This window comes from Aulonocara stuartgranti, assembly GCF_965226115.1.
Source record: "Aulonocara stuartgranti genome assembly, chromosome: 15".
In the NCBI taxonomy this organism is placed as follows: domain Eukaryota; kingdom Metazoa; phylum Chordata; class Actinopteri; order Cichliformes; family Cichlidae; genus Aulonocara; species Aulonocara stuartgranti.
This window is the reverse complement of record NC_138951.1, coordinates 26,747,713-26,766,111: the sequence shown is the minus strand read 5'-3', so window position 1 is coordinate 26,766,111 and position 18,399 is coordinate 26,747,713. Positions and strand designations below refer to the sequence as shown.

The window sequence follows — 18,399 nt, the reverse complement described above, 5'->3', positions numbered from 1 at the left end:
AACAAATAGAAGAAAAAAAAGTGAGACAATCCTCCACCTGCTCAGCCTGACCGCAGGACAGATATCACTTTAATGCAAAACATGACAGTGGCTCTGTGGCACTGCGGTCAGCAACACATCTGTCCTCTGTTCCTTCGAGCTGAATCTGAACAGCTGCTGTAAAGGTGTGGAAGGTTTCAACTACTTTCTATTTCTATTTATTTATTTATTTATTTATATAGCACTTTTAATTACAACAGTGGTGTTGACCAAAGTGCTGTACAAACATACAAATTACACAATAAAATAGCAATATCAATTAACATCAATACCAAACAGCTAATAACAAATAAATAAGTAAATAACTCTCATGCAGAATTAAAAGCCAGTGAGTAGAAATGTGTTTTAAGATAGGATTTAAAAAGGTTGAGGGTAGGAACCAGTCTAATGTGGAGAGGCAAATCAATCCTCAATTTAGATGCCACGACTGCAAATGTACAATCACCTCCAAAAACCAACCTCGACCTTGGTGTGCCCAAGAGCAAAATATTATCCGATCTAAGAGTTCTAGGGGGCGTATAAGGCTGCAGTAGGTCTGACAGATACCCTGGGGCCTGTCCATTCAGTGCTTCATAAGTTACCAAGGTTTTTGTTTATTGATTCTAAAACGTACATGGAGCCAGTGAAGCGAGGCAACTACCGGGGAGATATGTTCATTTCTCTTCGTTCGTGTCAAAAGACAAGCAGCGGCATTCTGGACCAGCTGGAGCCTTGAAAGACAAGTCTGACTAATGCCAGAATATAAAGAATTACAGTAGTCCAGTTGGGATAGGATGAAAACATGAATTGCCCGTTCTAGGTTTTTAAAGGACAAAAAAAAGATCTCACCTTGGATAAAAGCCTCAGTTTAAAGAAAGACCGCTGTACAACTAAGCTAATCTATTTCTCAAAGGTGAACTTATTGTCAAATATAACCCCCAAATTTTTAGCATGCGATTTGATAAAAGGTTTTAAACTGCGAAAATTTAAATGTGAGGTTCTAGAATTGCAACTTGGTCCAAAAACGATCACTTCAGTTTTATTTTCGTTGAAATTAAGGAAATTAGAGGCCATCCAGGCCTCAACTTCGACGAGACACTGAAATAAAGGTTCTAGCGAGGCAGAACTGTTTCTCTTTAGCTAAAGATAGATCTGAGTGTCGTCAGCATAGGAGTGAAGACTAATGTTACTGTAACTGTCCCTGAGACAGTTAAAATAAAGTTGGTTATTTCATGTTTCTGTGATAGATTCATGCTTAATTTAGTTCTTTTATTTACAAGATAAGATGATAAAAGTGTAACATTAATTAAAAAACATGTCTAAAATATGTGATTACAAAATATGGGTTTGTTAAATATGTAAAGTGCTGTAAAGTTTGTATGAGGTAAAGTTTGTAATTGTCACATGACCAGAGTTTGGTTGAGAGCACAACCATGGCATTGTGGAGCTAGCATGGATACATGGCTACAGATGCATCTACAGCCTCAGCGTTAATGTTATTCTGCATGTGGTCCAAGAGGCGCACACGGTATGGTTTCATGTATATTGTTTGTATAATGTTGCATACGTGTTCTACACTGGTAATGAGAGGACATTTTTTGTGATATCCATTATTGTGCATTTTTCTGTTCTGCTTGCACAAGACTGTTTATGGACACTGATATGAGAGACTGAAAAGCTCAAAACATTTATGTTGTAAACTTTGTGTTTCTTCAGTTTTCACGGTGTCTGAAGACAATAAGAGTGAGAGAGAGAGAGAAATAAATTTCCGAAGACATCAGTATGATGCGTGGCCATTCTTTGTTGGACCCCTGTAGTTACAGTGAAAACGTACCGCCAACGTGGCTGGAAGTTCGACGTAAGAAGCAATGCATGTTCCAGAATAAGAAAAGAAGAAACGTTCTTGACAGCGCAGTGTGTGTGGTTCGAGAACACAGCGGAAAAGAGGCTTGCAAACTTAAAAAGAGGAAACACCATTATTGGCGCTTTGGACGGCAACGACCACGACTTCACCAATAGAGGGCGACATTGACCATCATAAACTACAGCTCTGCAAATCTCTGCCGCTGCACACAGCAAGAACTGTAAAATCCCTGGCGGTCTTCAAGGAAAAGATAACGGCTCTTCAGTCAGCGCCAGGTTGGGCTGTGATATATCCACAACTTCATGGAGAGGTTTGGAGTTTGGAGAGGTCTATTAAAATAATAATTTATTTTGTTTAAGAAAGGTACTGAGTTAAAGGTAACCAACCTGTCATTATAGCCAAAGTGTTCCCTTTTATTTTACAAGTGGTGTTGTTTAAAGTGTTCTAAAAATGTTTAAGAGTTCAACTTAAAAGAAGAATAACAAGGGGTGTAGTTAAGCAAATTGTTGCAAGAATCAGATTGTACTGAGAATTGTATATTTGCCAGGATCGCATGTACATATAGCAACAACTTGTTTATGCAGCAGGTTTGCTGAAACATGTACAATGTCAGTAAACACAGAAAAATCACATATTGAAGAATGCAGAGAACAAATTGATTCCCTTAAGGAAGAGCTAAGTAGATTGAATGAACAATTGAAATTACACACTGATGATGTCGAAAGAGAGAAATTGGAGTTACTCATAGGTGATATTCATGCTAAAATAGAAATCAAGCAGATAATGTTGAAGAAGCCTGCCTCTAATACTTCAAGACTAGAGCCCAGGAAATCCTCAAGGGAGCGAAAATTAACGCCCAAAATGCTAGAACTTAAGCAACAAGAGTTTTCTCAGAAGGAGAGTAAATTTAACTATATGACTATATCAAACTATATCAAACTATATGAAAGCTGGAAAGAACAAGTTAAAGCTACACGTTCCAAACTTAAAGATGAGTGCTCTGACCAGGAATTAGCTGACATGATGGATACTGTCGAAGGGCTAGAGTCACAAGTGAAAAATACATACGAAGATATGAGATCGCAGTCAGCCCCTTCTACTGAGACTAGAAGAAAAATTGATTCCTGCACAGCAGTAACAGCGGACTTGATGAGAATACTTAAAGTACGTATGAGTGAAGTGGGGCAAGAAGAGTTTGATGCTAAGGCAGAAAATGCAAGACTTCACATGGTGCTAGACAGAGAATATGCTCAGTCAATATTTGGGACTACAATCTCCCGACCTTCTGTACGTAGCTGCCGCTCAAGCTGTTTATCGGAGCAGCAAAGCATCAATGTAAAAAAGGCAGAGTGTGCTGCACAGCTTGCCGCGAAGCAGGCCGAGATAGAGATGGAGGAGGCTATTGCTACACAAAGGCAAGAGCTTAAAAGACTAGAAAATCAGCGAGATCTTCAGGTAATAACTGCAAAGCTAAAGGCTTATTCTCAAGCAGATTCAAGTGAAGCCTGTGGAGAAGACAAAAGCGCACACAGTGCGGTAGTCAGTTGTCCTCCATTAGCTCCTGAAGAAATCATACCAGAGCAAACCTACAAGAATAATAACAATGAACAACCAAACAATAATAACAATGAGTCATTGTTAATGCAAGCCTTGCATGACACAATGGTCCTCACCAGACTTCCTGCACCTGAGCCCCCAGTCTTCTCAGGGGACCCACTTAAGTTCTTAGAGTGGAGCACTAGTTTCAAAGCTTTGATAGAGCGGCGATGCACAAATCCAGCTGACAGGTTGTTCTACCTACGCAAATACATCAGTGGAGAAGCACGGTCTGTATTGGAGGGAAGCTTTTACAGAAAGGATGACGAAGCATATGACCAAGCTTGGGAAGCTTTGAATGCTCGGTATGGCCACCCCTTTATAATTCAGCGTGCATTTAGGGAAAAACTGAACAACTGGCCAAAGATTGGTTCAAGAGAGTCACTTAAACTGAGACAATTTAGTGATTTTCTGACAGCCTGCAGCAATGCTATGCCATACATCAAAGAACTGCAGGTGTTAAATGACTGTGAAGAGAATCAAAAATTGCTCCAAAAACTTCCTGACTGGGTGACTTCTCGTTGGAATCGTCGCGTCACAGTGCAGTTACAGCAAAAAGAAGAATATCCAAGCTTCAAACAATTTGCTGATTTTGTTGCACAAGAAGCGGAAGTTGCATGCAATCCTGTAACATCATTTCATGCCTTGAAACACACTGAAGAAAGGTCAGCTAGAGACATAAAGCGTCCAAAAGCTAATGCATACATCACAAATGTGAAAGCATCAGAGAGAACAACCACAGGATACAGCACATGTATTTGCTGTAGAGAAAGCCATTCTATTCACAAATGCCAGATCTTTGCTAAAATGTCCGTGGAGAACAAAAGAAAGTTCATACTTGACAATAACCTGTGCTTTGGTTGTCTCAGAAGAGGACACAATTCAAAAGACTGTAAGCGCAAGGCGACTTGCGGAGTTTGTAAAAAAACATCATCCAACAGCTCTTCACGAAGACCGTCCAAAGACTCCAGTGAACACATCATCACATAGAATGCAGGCAGAAGAAAACATATCTGCACTTTCTTGTTGCATGGACAGAGGAGATGGTGGGAGCACATCCATGATCGTGCCTGTGTGGGTTTCTTCAACCACCACTCCAGAGAGAGAGACCTTAGTGTATGCTCTATTAGATACACAGAGTAGCAACACTTTTGTAGATCAAGGGGTATGTGAGGAGATGGGGATGAGTTTAGAGCCAGTGAAGTTAAAGCTAACCACTATGATAGGAAGAGATTCCATTGTTCAGAGCGAAAGAGTTAGTGGGCTCAGAGTTAGAGGGTTTTCCTCCAAAAGCTTTATCAACTTGCCACTTGCCTATACCAGAGACTTCATCCCACTTGAACGTTCACACATTCCCACCTCTGAAACTGCCAAAAGATGGGAACATCTAATCAGAATAGCACAGGAGATGCCTGAGTTAATGGATTGCAAGGTCGGGCTGTTAATAGGCTACGACTGTCCTAGAGCACTGGCACCACGGCAAGTAATCGCGGGAGGTGACGAAGAGCCATATGCAATCAAGACAGACCTGGGCTGGAGCATTGTTGGCAGTTCACAAAAAATGGCAACATCAGCAGAAGTGACAGGCCTGTGCCATCGCTTATCTGTTAAGGAACTTCCACCCTTGACACCAGCCACCATCATCAGAGTGCTTGAGTCAGACTTCAAAGACACAGCTCCTGGAGAAAAGAGCATATCACAAGATGACATACAGTTCATGCAACTGCTAAATGAGAAAATACACCAGAATGCTGATGGGCACCTAGAGATGCCACTTCCCTTTAAGGCACGCCCTCAGCTGCCAGAAAATAAGCGTCTGGCTCTGGTGCGACTTAAGCACCTGAAAGGGAAGTTTGAGAAAAATCCCAAATTTAAGGACGATTATGTAAGGTTCATGGACAATGTCTTCAAGGAAGGTGATGCTGAAAGAGCTGAAGATGATCCCAGAGAAGGAAATATGTGGTATATTCCACATCAAGGCGTCTATCACCCGAGAAAACCGGAAAAAATCAGGGTTGTGTTTGACTGCTCTGCAAAGTACAGTGGCACAGCTCTGAATGATCACCTCTTGACTGGACCTGATCTCATCAACAGTTTGACTGGAGTACTCTGCCGATTTCGCCAACACCCAATTGCAATCATCTGTGATGTAGAAAAGATGTTTCACAGATTTCATGTAAACAGAGAGGACAGAAATTACTTGCGATTCCTGTGGTGGGAAAACGGTGAAACAAACACAGAGCCAAAATAATATCGCATGAAAGTCCATCTTTTCGGGGCCGCATCCTCACCAGGCTGCGCAAATTATGCAATGAAGTATCTTGCGAGCCAAAATGAAAGGGAACATCCCACAGCAGCCAACTTCATCAGAAGTAGTTTCTATGTTGATGATGGGCTAATCAGTGTAAAAACTGTGAATGCAGCCATTGAACTAGTGAGAGATGTGCGGAAGGTGTGTGCAAAGGCAAGACTAAGGCTCCACAAGTTCATATCCAACAATAGAGAAGTCCTGGAGTCAATTCCACATAGTGAACGAGCTAGTGGAGCCCAGGATGTGGACATCAGCCATCATGAACTCCCAGTTCAGACTGTGTTGGGAGTAAGGTGGAGTGTAAGCAGTGACACCTTCACCTTTAAAGTTGCCCTGGAGGAGAAACCAGTAACACGACGGGGAATTCTGTCCATTATAGCCTCTGTGTTTGACCCATTAGGCTTCTTGGCTCCTTTCCTTCTAATTAGAGCTGGGCGATAGAACGATAACGATATGTATCGCGATATAACTTTTACTCGATAGAGAAATTAAGCTATCGCGATAGACCTCGCCGCTCTTGTCCTCTTAAAAAAAAAAAAAAGGTCAGCCAATCCAAATTAGGTAGCGCAGAGCCGAACCAATCACAGCCGCAGCGTCACGTCGCGTGACTTGTTACGTACAGCACAAGTGCCAAGCCGCACGTGTGTTTGTTTGGGAAGCAGCCAGCGCGTAATGGAGCCAGCGCGTAATGGAGGAAATGAGTGTGCCGACTAGAAAAATCAACCGAGCGTGACCGAAGAGAAAACAGATGATGGTTCCAATGCCGGAGAGATTGTCGAACAGAAGAGCCAAAGAAGTTCCGTAGTGTGAAGGTATTTCGGCTATTTCAAGTCTGACAAAAACAGAGTAGCGTGCACTGTAAATGTGCCGAAAGCAAGTCTGGAAATACAATAAACTGGTGCATGCGTCACACTGTGCGCCACGTTATTGTTTCGGTGAAATGAATTTCTACAATACTGTTAATTCTACTCTGCAGTGTTTAAATGCTTACATATACACACAGTTACTGTCCCTCCACACAGACGACTCGGTTCTGCTTCTATGCCGCAGCTTTGTTTACTTTTTCCCACCGAGGCTTCTAGACTTCTGATTGGCCAACATTTCTGCACGGTTAGGAATCTAGCGCCACCTGCTGCTTTGGCATGTTCATAGCAGCGTTTTCCTTCATTTCTGCCTTTATGTGTGGACGGGATTATTTTTTAAAACGAAAACGGAAAATCTCCGTTTTCAAAAATACCCGTGTACGTGTGGACGTAGCCTCAGTCTCTGACTGGAAGCGCTAATTCGTCATTCGGCTTTTGTCAGACTAAAGTAACTGTTAAAACTGTTTGAAAAGCTCAGCTATACAACAAGGAGAGATTGAGAATTTCCTTTTAGTTCTCAGTTTATTTGATACTGACAAAAGTTAGTTTTGTCTGTTCTTCTGTAAAACAAACTAAGATTTATTTTTAGAATTAATATTTTGTTTCTAAGTGGAATTGACAATTTAGTCTGTTTCGTTTGTTCTATTTTGAAACTTAAACGCTTTAGCGGCTGCCTTTTGTGTAGTTTGCAATATTTGCCTTTATTTATCTGAAAAAGTCTCATGTTCCTTAAGTACATCTACCCTGTTGAACTTATTATGGGAAATAAATATTTAAATAAAAACAAGCTGCTGATTATTTCACATTTTACTTGTGAGCAACGGCACATTTAAATCTTACAAATATAGTTATTTGGCTTATATCGTGATAGATATCGTTATCGCCTGAAATGAAAAAAACATATCGTGATATGAAAAAATCTCATATCGCCCAGCTCTACTTCTAATAGGAAAGAAAATTCTACAGGAAATGTGTCTAAAGAGCATTGGATGGGATGAGCCACTGCCTGGTGAATTGAAGCCACAATGGGAGAGTTGGGTCACTGATCTGAAGAACCTGCAGAGACTCCAAATCCCAAGATGCTTTGTACCTGAAAGCCTTGGGAAAGTCCAGAGAATAGAACTCCACCACTTTTCAGATGCGAGCAATCGTGGGTATGGTCAGTGCTCATATGTTCGGGTGATGAGTGAAGACCAAGTGCATTGCTCCCTAGTCATGGGCAAAGCAAGAGTTGCACCCACAAAAGTTGTAACCATACCAAGGCTGGAATTAACAGCAGCAGTGGTGTCCTCAGCAGTCAGCAGAATGCTAAAAGAGGAACTGGAGCTCAAAATTGACCAAGAGTATTTCTGGACTGATTCACAGGTGGTTTTGGGCTACATTAACAACGAAGCTCGCAGATTTCACGTTTTTGTTGCTAATAGAGTGCAAAGAATCAGAGAAGCAATTGATCCTGCACAGTGGCACTATGTTGACACCAATCAAAATCCAGCGGATCACGCTTCCAGAGGCCTCACAGTAGCGGAACTCATCAGTTCAAATTGGCTCATTGGACCTCATTTCCTGTGGGAAAGAGAGCTTGTCACACCAGACTCAACTCCAGACCTTCTGGTAGGTGATCCAGAGGTCAAAACGACACAAATACTACAAACAAAGGTAGTAGAGGACAGGAACTTCTTGGAGAGACTCAAAAGGTTCTCAAAATGGCATACAGCAGTAAATCTAGTTGCTAGGATTCAGCAACTAGCCAAAAGAGCCAATGCAACAAAGGGTATAAATGTGGAAGACAGGAGAAAAGCAAGTCATGTGCTTATAAAATTAGCACAAGAAGATGCTTTCAAGGAGGAAATCCAAGCACTGAACCATGGTAAATTACCACAGAGCCATCCTTTGTTCCAACTTGACCCAATATTGCAAGACGGTGTTCTCAGGGTAGGAGGGCGGTTAAGGAAGGCTTCCTTACAGCTTGACATGAGGCATCCAATAATCCTACCCAAACATGGCATAATTACACACCTGATTTTAGATCAGTGCCATGAGAAAACCCAACATCAAGGCAGAGGACAGACACTTAATGAGCTGAGAGCAAATGGTTTCTGGGTTGTTGGTGGGAGCAAAGTTGTGGCTAATCACATTAAGCAATGTGTTACATGCAGGAGAGCTCGCAGGCCAACAGAAACACAAAGGATGGCTGATTTACCGGCCACTCGTGTTGACCCCTCACCACCATTTTCCTATTGCGGGATGGATTGCTTTGGACCTTTCCATACAAAGCAAAACCGCAAGGACTATAAGAGGTACGGTCTTATATTCTCTTGTTTGTCCTCTAGATCAGTCCACATAGAAATGTTGGAAGATCTCACGACAGATGCCTTCATAAATGCTTTGCGGTGTTTTATAGCTATTCGTGGAGCCATCAGACAAATCAGATCTGATCAAGGAACAAACTTTGTGGGGGCAAAAAATGAACTGACAGAGGCCTTAAAGGAAGTAGATAAGGACAGACTGTCTGCTTACCTGGCCAGGAAACAGTGTGACTTTGTCATGAATGTGCCTGACGCCAGTCACATGGGAGGTGTTTGGGAACGGCAGATAAGGACAGTCAGGGGTGTCTTAACCAAGGTCCTTTCACAGAGTGCTGGAAGATTAGATGATGCTTCTTTGAGAACATTCTTCTATGAAGCCATGGCAATTGTTAATAGCCGTCCTCTCACCACCGACCGAAGCCTTAGAGCCACTCACCCCAAACCATTTACTCACCATGAAAACCTCTGTACCACTGCCTCCACCTGGAAAATTTGTGCCAGAAGATCTGTATGCCAGGAAAAGGTGGCGCAGAGTTCAATATTTGGCAGAGCAATTCTGGAGTAGATGGAGGAATGAGTACCTCTCAAACATCACACTAAGACAACGCTGGCACTCTCCAAGACGAAATGTTAGAATAGGCAACATTGTCATTGTGAAAGACGAAGGAATCCCTCGCAGTGAATGGAAGCTTGGGAGAGTACTGGATGTTTGCAAAGATGAAGATGGTCTGGTTCGGAAAGCCAGAATACAACTAGGAAATAGAAAACTATCGAAAGAGGGTGAAAGGCTCAATAAACCATCCACTCTTGAACGCCCTATACATAAATTAGTGGTCCTAATAGAAAGTAACTAGAATGTTCCAGTGGAACTTCTGTAAGTGTGTATGGGATGGTTAAAGTATTAGGATTGACTTGCAAGTTTGTCACAATTAAGTACTGTTTGGTTCTGTAAATTCCTAGATTTATTCAAATTATTTACAGATTTCATAAATCATAGTAATTTGGTGGGAGTGTAACTGTCCCTGAGACAGTTAAAATAAAGTTGGTTATTTCATGTTTCTGTGATAGATTCATGCTTAATTTAGTTCTTTTATTTACAAGATAAGATGATAAAAGTGTAACATTAATTAAAAAACATGTCTGAAATATGTGATTACAAAATATGGGTTTGTTAAATATGTAAAGTGCTGTAAAGTTTGTATGAGGTAAAGTTTGTAATTGTCACATGACCAGAGTTTGGTTGAGAGCACAACCATGGCATTGTGGAGCTAGCATGGATACATGGCTACAGATGCATCTACAGCCTCAGCGTTAATGTTATTCTGCATGTGGTCCAAGAGGCGCACACGGTATGGTTTCATGTATATTGTTTGTATAATGTTGCATACGTGTTCTACACTGGTAATGAGAGGACATTTTTTGTGATATCCATTATTGTGCATTTTTCTGTTCTGCTTGCACAAGACTGTTTATGGACACTGATATGAGAGACTGAAAAGCTCAAAACATTTATGTTGTAAACTTTGTGTTTCTTCAGTTTTCACGGTGTCTGAAGACAATAAGAGTGAGAGAGAGAGAGAAATAAATTTCCGAAGACATCAGTATGATGCGTGGCCATTCTTTGTTGGACCCCTGTAGTTACAATTACATTTCCTGAAAATAAGACCCAGAGGCAACATATAGATAGAGAATAGAATTGGCCCCAGTACACAAACCTGGGGAACACCACAAGTAAAGGGGGCTGTGGAAGAAATAAAATCTCCAACCTTCACTGAGAAAGTCCTATCACAGAGGTATGAGATCTGAACCACTCTAATGGAGTACCTTTGATGCCGCAGTGCTCCAACCGTTGTGGTCAACAGTATCAAATGCAGCGGTCAAATCCAAAAGCAAAAGCACAGCTGAGACAGTGGCTATTAAAAGTTCTTAACGATCTTTTACAAGTGCTGTTTCAGTGCTATGAAAAGCTTTAAAACCAGACTGAAACCTCTTGAGAACATTGTGACCATATAGAAAAGATTGCAGCTGAACAAATACAACCTTTTCTAAAATTTTTCACAGAAATGGGAGCTTTGAAATAGGCCCAAAGTTTGCAAGAACAGAGGAATCAAGATTAGGTTTTTTTAAGCACAAGCTGGCACAACACCTGATTTAAGACTATTAAGGCTATTAAAAATGTCAGAACTGACAACCTTTTTTTAAGAAATGTGTTGGAACAACATCATTTGGACAAGATGTCTTTATGCCATTACAAAGTTCTTCCACCTGATCAAAACACACAGGCTCAAACTGATCAAAATCAGATGAATATTGCAAAAATGTCATGTGAAGGCAGGGCGGTCATAAATCGAAGATGTTTTATCTTATTTATAAAAAAAAAATGCAAAAATCTTTCACAAGTTTGTGTGGAACTATTTATGTGGGAAGCAGGAGAAATATTCAGGGCAGAGTCAATGGTTGAGAAAATAAGCCTGGGGTTGTTGAAGGTATTCTCAATAATACTGGCAAAAAACTTTGATTTTTCTGCTTTTACAATGTCCTGGTATTAGACAGGACATTAGACAGGCTGTCTCTCAGCATCAGGAAAGACACCTGCAACCCATCTTTTTTCCACTTACGTTCAGCCTACCTGCACTCTCATTTGGCTGAATGAAAAAAGTTTTAAACGGGGCAATCTAATCAAGAACAATTTTGCATTTATAATTAAAAGCTGATACAATCTGCTCTTGACACTTTTTTAAAAGCAATAGAAAATTGTCCTGTTGCAGATGGTTTAAATACAGGGTGTTGGAATAAAAAATGTAGTATGGCAATAGGATAAAAGTATGTCAAACACAACGGGACAGTGGTCAGAAAAAAAAACACGTCACATATTTCCATGTTTGAGACTGGTAGACCTAGAGACAGCACAAGATCCAGAGAGTGACCCTGTTTATGGGTTGGTCCCGACACAAACTGGGTAAAAAAGTCTCTGGCCAGTGGATTTGAAGAACAGCACACATGAATATTAAAATCACCAACAATTAATATTTGGGACATTTCCTACTAAAAAATTTGAAAAGCCTTTGATAAAATCTTTATGGTATTTTGGAGGTCTGTAGACTGCTGTGACAAGTGTCGGTCGAGGATGCCCCACTTCAAACCACAGAAGTTCAAAACTTGAATAAAAGTCAGTTAAAACCTGTTTGGATGCGAGCTTACTTTGTGCAGAAACATTTAAAAATCCCTGAAATCTGGGAGCAGCAAAAACGTTGCAAAAATCACAGCTGTGACGTCAAACACTGATTTAATCCATCATGCACATCAGTGGTTACCATGCAAGAAAAAACACAAACTACTTTTCCTGTCAATGTCTAAACTCTGGTCTAACACGCTTTTATGAAACATAACTTCATTTTGCCACTAGATGGTGCTATGACTGCCGTTAGCTGTGTTCGGGGTTGGACTTTCATCAGACATCTGGAGCAGGCTGGATTTCTCAGTGAAAGATCAAATAAAGTACTAAAGTAAGTACAAACACGATGCCGTAGAAAAAACGCTCTGATGTAATAATAATAATAATAATAATAACAATAATAATAATAATACTACTAATAATAATGATGATGATGATGATGATGATGATGATGCGTGGAGCAGATCCAGCAGCACCTTCGAAGTGTGAGTGCTCGACTCACAGATATCACAGGAACATCAGACCCTCTGAATCCTCGTGAATAAAAAGGACGTGAATAAAAAACAAGTGTGTGTGTGTGTGTGTGTGTGTGTGTGTGTGTGTGTGTGTGAGTGTGAGAGAGAGAAACTCACACACTGGTACGTACCTGTTGAAGTCGTCGTCGTACTCGACCTCGTCATCTGAGGGAAAAAAGTGAAAACCTCGTTAATCGTCTGACTTCATCCAGTTCAGAGTCAGGGTGGTTGAGGACCTATTTGTTTGTTTGCGTTTTATTTATGTTTCTGTCATTGAGCAAGAAGAACATACAGCTAGCTGTATGCGCTGCTGCTGCTCACTTCCTGTTCCTGCGGTGGACACTTGTGTAAACAGGAAGTTGTCAGTACCAGCTAAAGGTGTGCAAGCTCAGGCTCATCTGAACTTCATCAGTAAATTGTTTTTTTAATCTTGCACCTGTATGATGTCACAGAAGGGGGGGGGGGGGGGGGGCAGTTATCAGGAAAACATTTTGTGAAGGGGAAGGAGCTAAAGCAGTTAGTTTCAGACAGAGTATCAGACAAAGAAAGCAGCATCTGATTGATTAAAGGAGTACACCATGGGACTTCCGTTGACGCCATGATCTAGTCAAGCAGCATAAGGAACGAGCTCCGTCCAGATTAATACAATACTCCTAACTACAGTTTTTAAAACTGCAGTTTTTAAAAATGCAATTTCCATTCTAACCAACATGGCATCGTCCCTGAGAGGCAAGGGATCCAGCAAACAGGATCAAAATAAAGATAAAGGCGAGCATTTGACGCAATTAACTCTGTCCTTGAATGCAGATGCTAATGCTACTGCTAGCACTTGGGATGCAGATACGAGGATACTAGCAGAACTAGAGAAGATAAGAAAAGATAACAAAGATGGGCATATGGAAACACAGCAAGCTCTGACAAGACTGGAGGCATCTGTCAAGAATCTGAGAGAAGATATGACAAAGCTGGAAAACAGAACAACGGAGATGGAGGAGCGTATTGGTGACAGCGAAGACTCCACCAGGTGCCATAAACGAGCCCTCCGGTACTTCTTGCATAGAGAAATGGATCTCACTGCACGATGCGAGGACATGCAATATAGACTAAGATTGGAATAGAGCGAGCACACAGAGCCCTCGCCGCTAAGCCCAAGAACCCTGTCAGCACCGCGCTCGCTGGTGGTCAGATTCTGGGACTTCTCTGTGAAAGAGACCATCCTACAACAAGCCTGGGATCAGAAGCGAGTCTTATATATGGGCACACAGATATATTTTGACCATGATTTTTCCCCGGAACTGCAAAAGAGGAGAGCACTGGTACGAGATGCAGTAAAGCAATTAAATCTGAAAAACATAAGAGCCAAGTGTGTGTTTCCAGCAAAACAGAGACTGTTCAAGGATGGTGGTGAGAAGACGTTCTCAAGTTTGATGGATGCCCTGCTGACGCTTCAAGAGCTGGGGATACAAGTGCGAGTCGACCAGACGGAGTGCATGGAAGCGGAGCTATCCCGGTGCCGATGGTCAGCTGAGGGAACTAGGGCAGGTATGACCCTCTCCATTGCAGAAAATGAAAAATGTCTTTATGGAGCACTGAGATATTACTCTTGCCGAGTTCATTTTAGTTTTTCTTGGACATAAATGTTAGGAAAAGGTAACCAAATTTTGCTTGTTCAGTGGATGGAATGTGCACACACAAGTAGATACCAAATCCCCACTTATATAGCCGCAATGAACCGATCTGCGAGCGGGCAACAGTGACGACGTAACACATTGTGTTTTCCCCCCTCGGAGGACTCGTCACCACCCTCCGCCCTGGATACACCGGGGTCTGGATTACTCAGGTTGTTCTGAATTCAGTCGGGTACGTGGAAGCTACTGTTCTTAATGTTCTTTATTTGTTTACTTCTGAATGTTTTTCAGAAGTAAACAAACTCACTCACTCTTATGGGGAGGATTGAATGTATAAGGATGAATATTCTTATTAATTATAAATCACCACTCTTTCACAGATTTCTTAAGACCTTGTTTATAGAAATTTTAATATTATTGAGAATAAAAATAATTCAATTCAATTCAATTTTATTTATACAGCGCCAAATCACAACAACAGTCGCTTCAAGGCGCTTACAGTCACCTCAAGGCGCTTCCACACCTATTATTCCTATTTCAGAACCAACCCATTTTGATCCCACAGTCTGCATTCAAATTATTACAAAGCATTACATCTAAATTTATTTTGCAGAATAAAGGACCAAGGGTCAGACTCAAAATGTTAATGGAAAAGAAAAAGGGGGCCTCAAATTGCCTAACTTCAGAATGTACTACTGGGCAGCTCAATTAAAATCAATGGCTGCCTGGATTATTCATAATTCAGAAATGCAGTTGGTATCTATGGAAGAGTATTCATTACCAGGTATCTCCCTTCGGAGTCTCCCATTTCTCAACCCACAATCACGGGAAAAAAATTTTTAATAACTAATCCATGGGTCAAGCATACTGTAAAGATTTGGAACCAAGTGTTAAAAATGCTAAAAGGGAATTTGACCATGTCTTGAGCTGTTCCCATAAATGGAAATGTTGAGTTCCTTCCATCATTGTCAGATCGGAGTTTTGAGAGGTGGGCGGAGAAAGAACTGATTACAGTCAATCAGCTGTTTGAAAAGAATACTCTTAAAAGTTTTGCCCAACTAAGGGCTAAATATGCTTTATCCCCAGGGGACCATTAGAGATATTTGTAGTTAACAGACTACATTACCAAACATAATGATTGGGACAATATTAGAAGAGAACCAATCGGGTTAGAAAAACATTTTATAAAAAGGAGTTTTGACCTTGTTCGGGTGTTTGTCCAGTCATATATTGTTAACGTGTTTTATATATGTTTCATGTACTCTGTGTTATGTGATCTGAACCTGATGCGTGTCAGCCCTGAATCCTACCTAAGTGCAGAGATCCACTTCTGTCACTTGGAGCCTTGAAGCCTCTGTCTTTGTCCTGAGATGCTCCTGCAGAGAAATCACGAGTTCCATTTTATCTGTCAGCACCAACAGCGTGACTGAGACTGCTCCAGATCAAACAGGAAGGTCCACATCACCAGACCACACAACCATCCAACCACACGAACATCCAAACACACAACCATACCAGTTGGAGTCCAGAGAACGGCCATGTTCAGGATCACAATCAGTTTGTTAAAGATCAGGTGACCTCACAGAAACACACTCGACCCAAACTCGCTCCGAGAGAAATCAAACTGACCGTTCCTGCTGAGGTTTGGCTCCGACATGCTGCTTTGTCCTTTTCCTCCTCCTCCTTGACCCTCCAGCGACCCTCCTTGACTCCCCCTGGATCCGGACACCTCCCCCTTCCTGTGAAGAGGAGACCGCAAAGACTGAAGACCCTGACAGACAGTCCAGCAAGTCAAATTAATCAGACACCCCCCACTCCACCCCAGATTAGACATCCTCTCTTCCACCTAACCAGAGCAGACAGCATCAAACAGCAGATTGAACATGGACCAGAAACAGCGAGAGAAGAGGAGGGTTGTAAAGCGGCTGGTCTATCAGCTCCGCCTACAGCTGCACAGTTCAGACTGCTGGTTCCCATGCTGTGGGGCATGGCCCTTCACCAGGTCAGGAGATAAACCTTAGGGGTCGTAATATGAACACTCAGAAACTTTTCGTAGATTTTACATTTTCTGCACAGATCAAACACTCCTGTTAAGTCAGCAAGAGTCTGACTGAAAACCGAAAGGGGTGCACTTGATTTATGACAAAGAGAAGCCAGCAACAGCTTCAAGGCAAAAATAAATATAGAAAACATGGTGTTTAATCAGTTTATCCTGTCTTTATGATTTCTAAAGTCATCCCTGAAACTCAAAGCTGACCTATTAATGAAGCCTATAAATCATTTGACTATGTAAGGAGATCCCCTTTCTCTGACATCAGACAGTTCCAGGAATATAAAAACGGTTTATCAAAACACTTTCGTGCTCACGAGAGGAACCAAAATGTCAGAGCAGAGAGGAAAGCCTAGAGGTTTGATGCTGACCTGCTTCACCTGGAAGGATTCATCAGTGGCCAATCACATGAAGAGAGGTGCACCTGCAGCTCACCTGAGCTCAGAGGGATCAGAGAGAGGCTCGTCTCGCTCGCCCTCTGAGTCAGCAGCCAGCACAGACAGGCTAAAGCCAGGAGAAAGAGGAAGAGGAGAAAAGAAGGAAAGAAAGGAGTCAGTGAACATCAAAGTCTGAGCTTCTATTGAGGAGGACGTAATCAGCCATGAAAACTGTTAAACGCCCTCAGAGTCATGAGCAGAGGAGGAAGAGAAGCTTGGAGCTCCCCCGTGACCCACTTTCTCCACAAACGTCAATAAAGTTTTACATCGCCACCATCAAACTGTAATCTGAGCTGAGTACAGCTTAGTCCACGGGACTGGCGTCAACAGGGATGCTAATTTAACTCACGCGTAATGAGGCAGACAGGCGAGCAGCTCCGAGTTTACCTTCCCCAACACGTGACACGAGGCACAGCAGGGCGGGCACAGGTAAGAGCAGGGAGATCTTCGGCAAGTGTTTCTGTGGTCGCTCCGTCAGGCGGTGCTTACACGAGTGTTATTCCTGTATCTCTGTGTCCATCTGTGGGTGTGACGCCCCCTGCTATTAATGGGCAGCAGCGTGCAGAGCCCGTCACGTAGACAGGGAGCAGGGAGATCAATAACATCTGCTCATTGCTGATCGATCACTGATCTAAAAACTGTTTGATCAGACTGACATGGTTTCAGGTGCTGCCCAGACTCCGGCTGCTCCACTTTCATCACAAACGCTAAGCTGAGACCTGCGTCACGCTCTACAGGAGGTCACCCACATAGAGCTTGGCCACACCCACATAAAACAGTCACACACACAAAGACAGCTCGGTCACACCCACAGAGGGCTCAGTCACAGCCACAGAGGGCTCAATCCACACCCAGTCCATCTAGGGAACACCAACACCGTGATCCTGCTCCACATTCAAACCCCAGCTCACAGCTCTGAACGCCTCCTGACAAGCTGTTAGAAACACAGAATCGCTCCCACCATGGAGGAAACTCTCCAGCCAATCATCATCATCCTGGATAAATCTGAATGTTTGCATTCGTCAGTGAAACAGCCCAGAGCACAGAGACACTTCAGTGAAAATCTGCTCATTAAGAACAAATACAAATAAATTATAAATAATAATAATAATAATAATAATAATAATAATAATAATAATAATAATAATAATAACAACAACAACAACAACAACAACGATTCTTTACGCAGTCTGTAGTGAAGTGTGTCTGTGTTGGTCTCTGCGCATCTGTTTCACTAAAGTTCTTTAAATAAAGAATGTACAGCTCCTCTGATTGGGCATGATGGGACGTGCACACTCACTCGCTCAGACTTTTGCCTCGTCTCATGGAGGACACGTTGGAGCCAGAGAGACTCTCCTCCAACACAGGGACGGCACTACCGCAGGAGGAGTAGGAGGAGTAGGAGGAGAAGGAGGAGAGGAAGGACAGGGAGCACGTTCAGACACAGCACAGGTGTGAACAGCACAGACAGGTAAAGTTCTATGGTGTTATTTTTGTGCAACTATTTGCCACTATTTCAAAATAGTGGCACAAATATAACCCCATAAAATTCAGGTGTGAGATGAAAGAGAGAAAGCTGGAACAATTTCTTTTAAATGCAGAAAATTCAGTTTTCTATTACAACATGTTTGCATGT

At 42.0% G+C, this 18,399-nt stretch overlaps 1 protein-coding gene and 1 long non-coding RNA gene across 6 annotated transcripts in view; one reads left to right on the top strand and one right to left on the bottom strand.

Annotated features, from left to right (window-relative positions):
• Window positions 1-18,399, bottom strand: part of cep43 (centrosomal protein 43) — a 43,013-nt gene that overhangs the window by 334 nt on the left and 24,280 nt on the right. For 3 of the 5 annotated variants that reach the window (XM_082507034.1, XM_082507031.1, XM_082507032.1), the window contains 5 exons: window positions 18,064-18,138; window positions 16,762-16,830; window positions 15,906-16,015; window positions 15,587-15,652; window positions 12,780-12,813 (listed from right to left, as the gene is read on the bottom strand). In XM_082507034.1, the coding sequence (XP_082363160.1) occupies window positions 12,780-12,813; window positions 15,587-15,652; window positions 15,906-16,015; window positions 16,762-16,830; window positions 18,064-18,138 (354 nt within the window). The remainder of the gene's footprint in view (window positions 1-12,779; window positions 12,814-15,586; window positions 15,653-15,905; window positions 16,016-16,761; window positions 16,831-18,063; window positions 18,139-18,399) is intronic. The other 2 variants (XM_082507033.1, XM_082507035.1) reach the window with 2 other exon arrangements.
• On the top strand, window positions 7-12,767 carry LOC309690161. The gene is made up of 3 exons (XR_014271620.1): window positions 7-1,546; window positions 1,735-10,307; window positions 10,496-12,767. It is a non-coding gene; the product is annotated as an uncharacterized lncRNA (long non-coding RNA).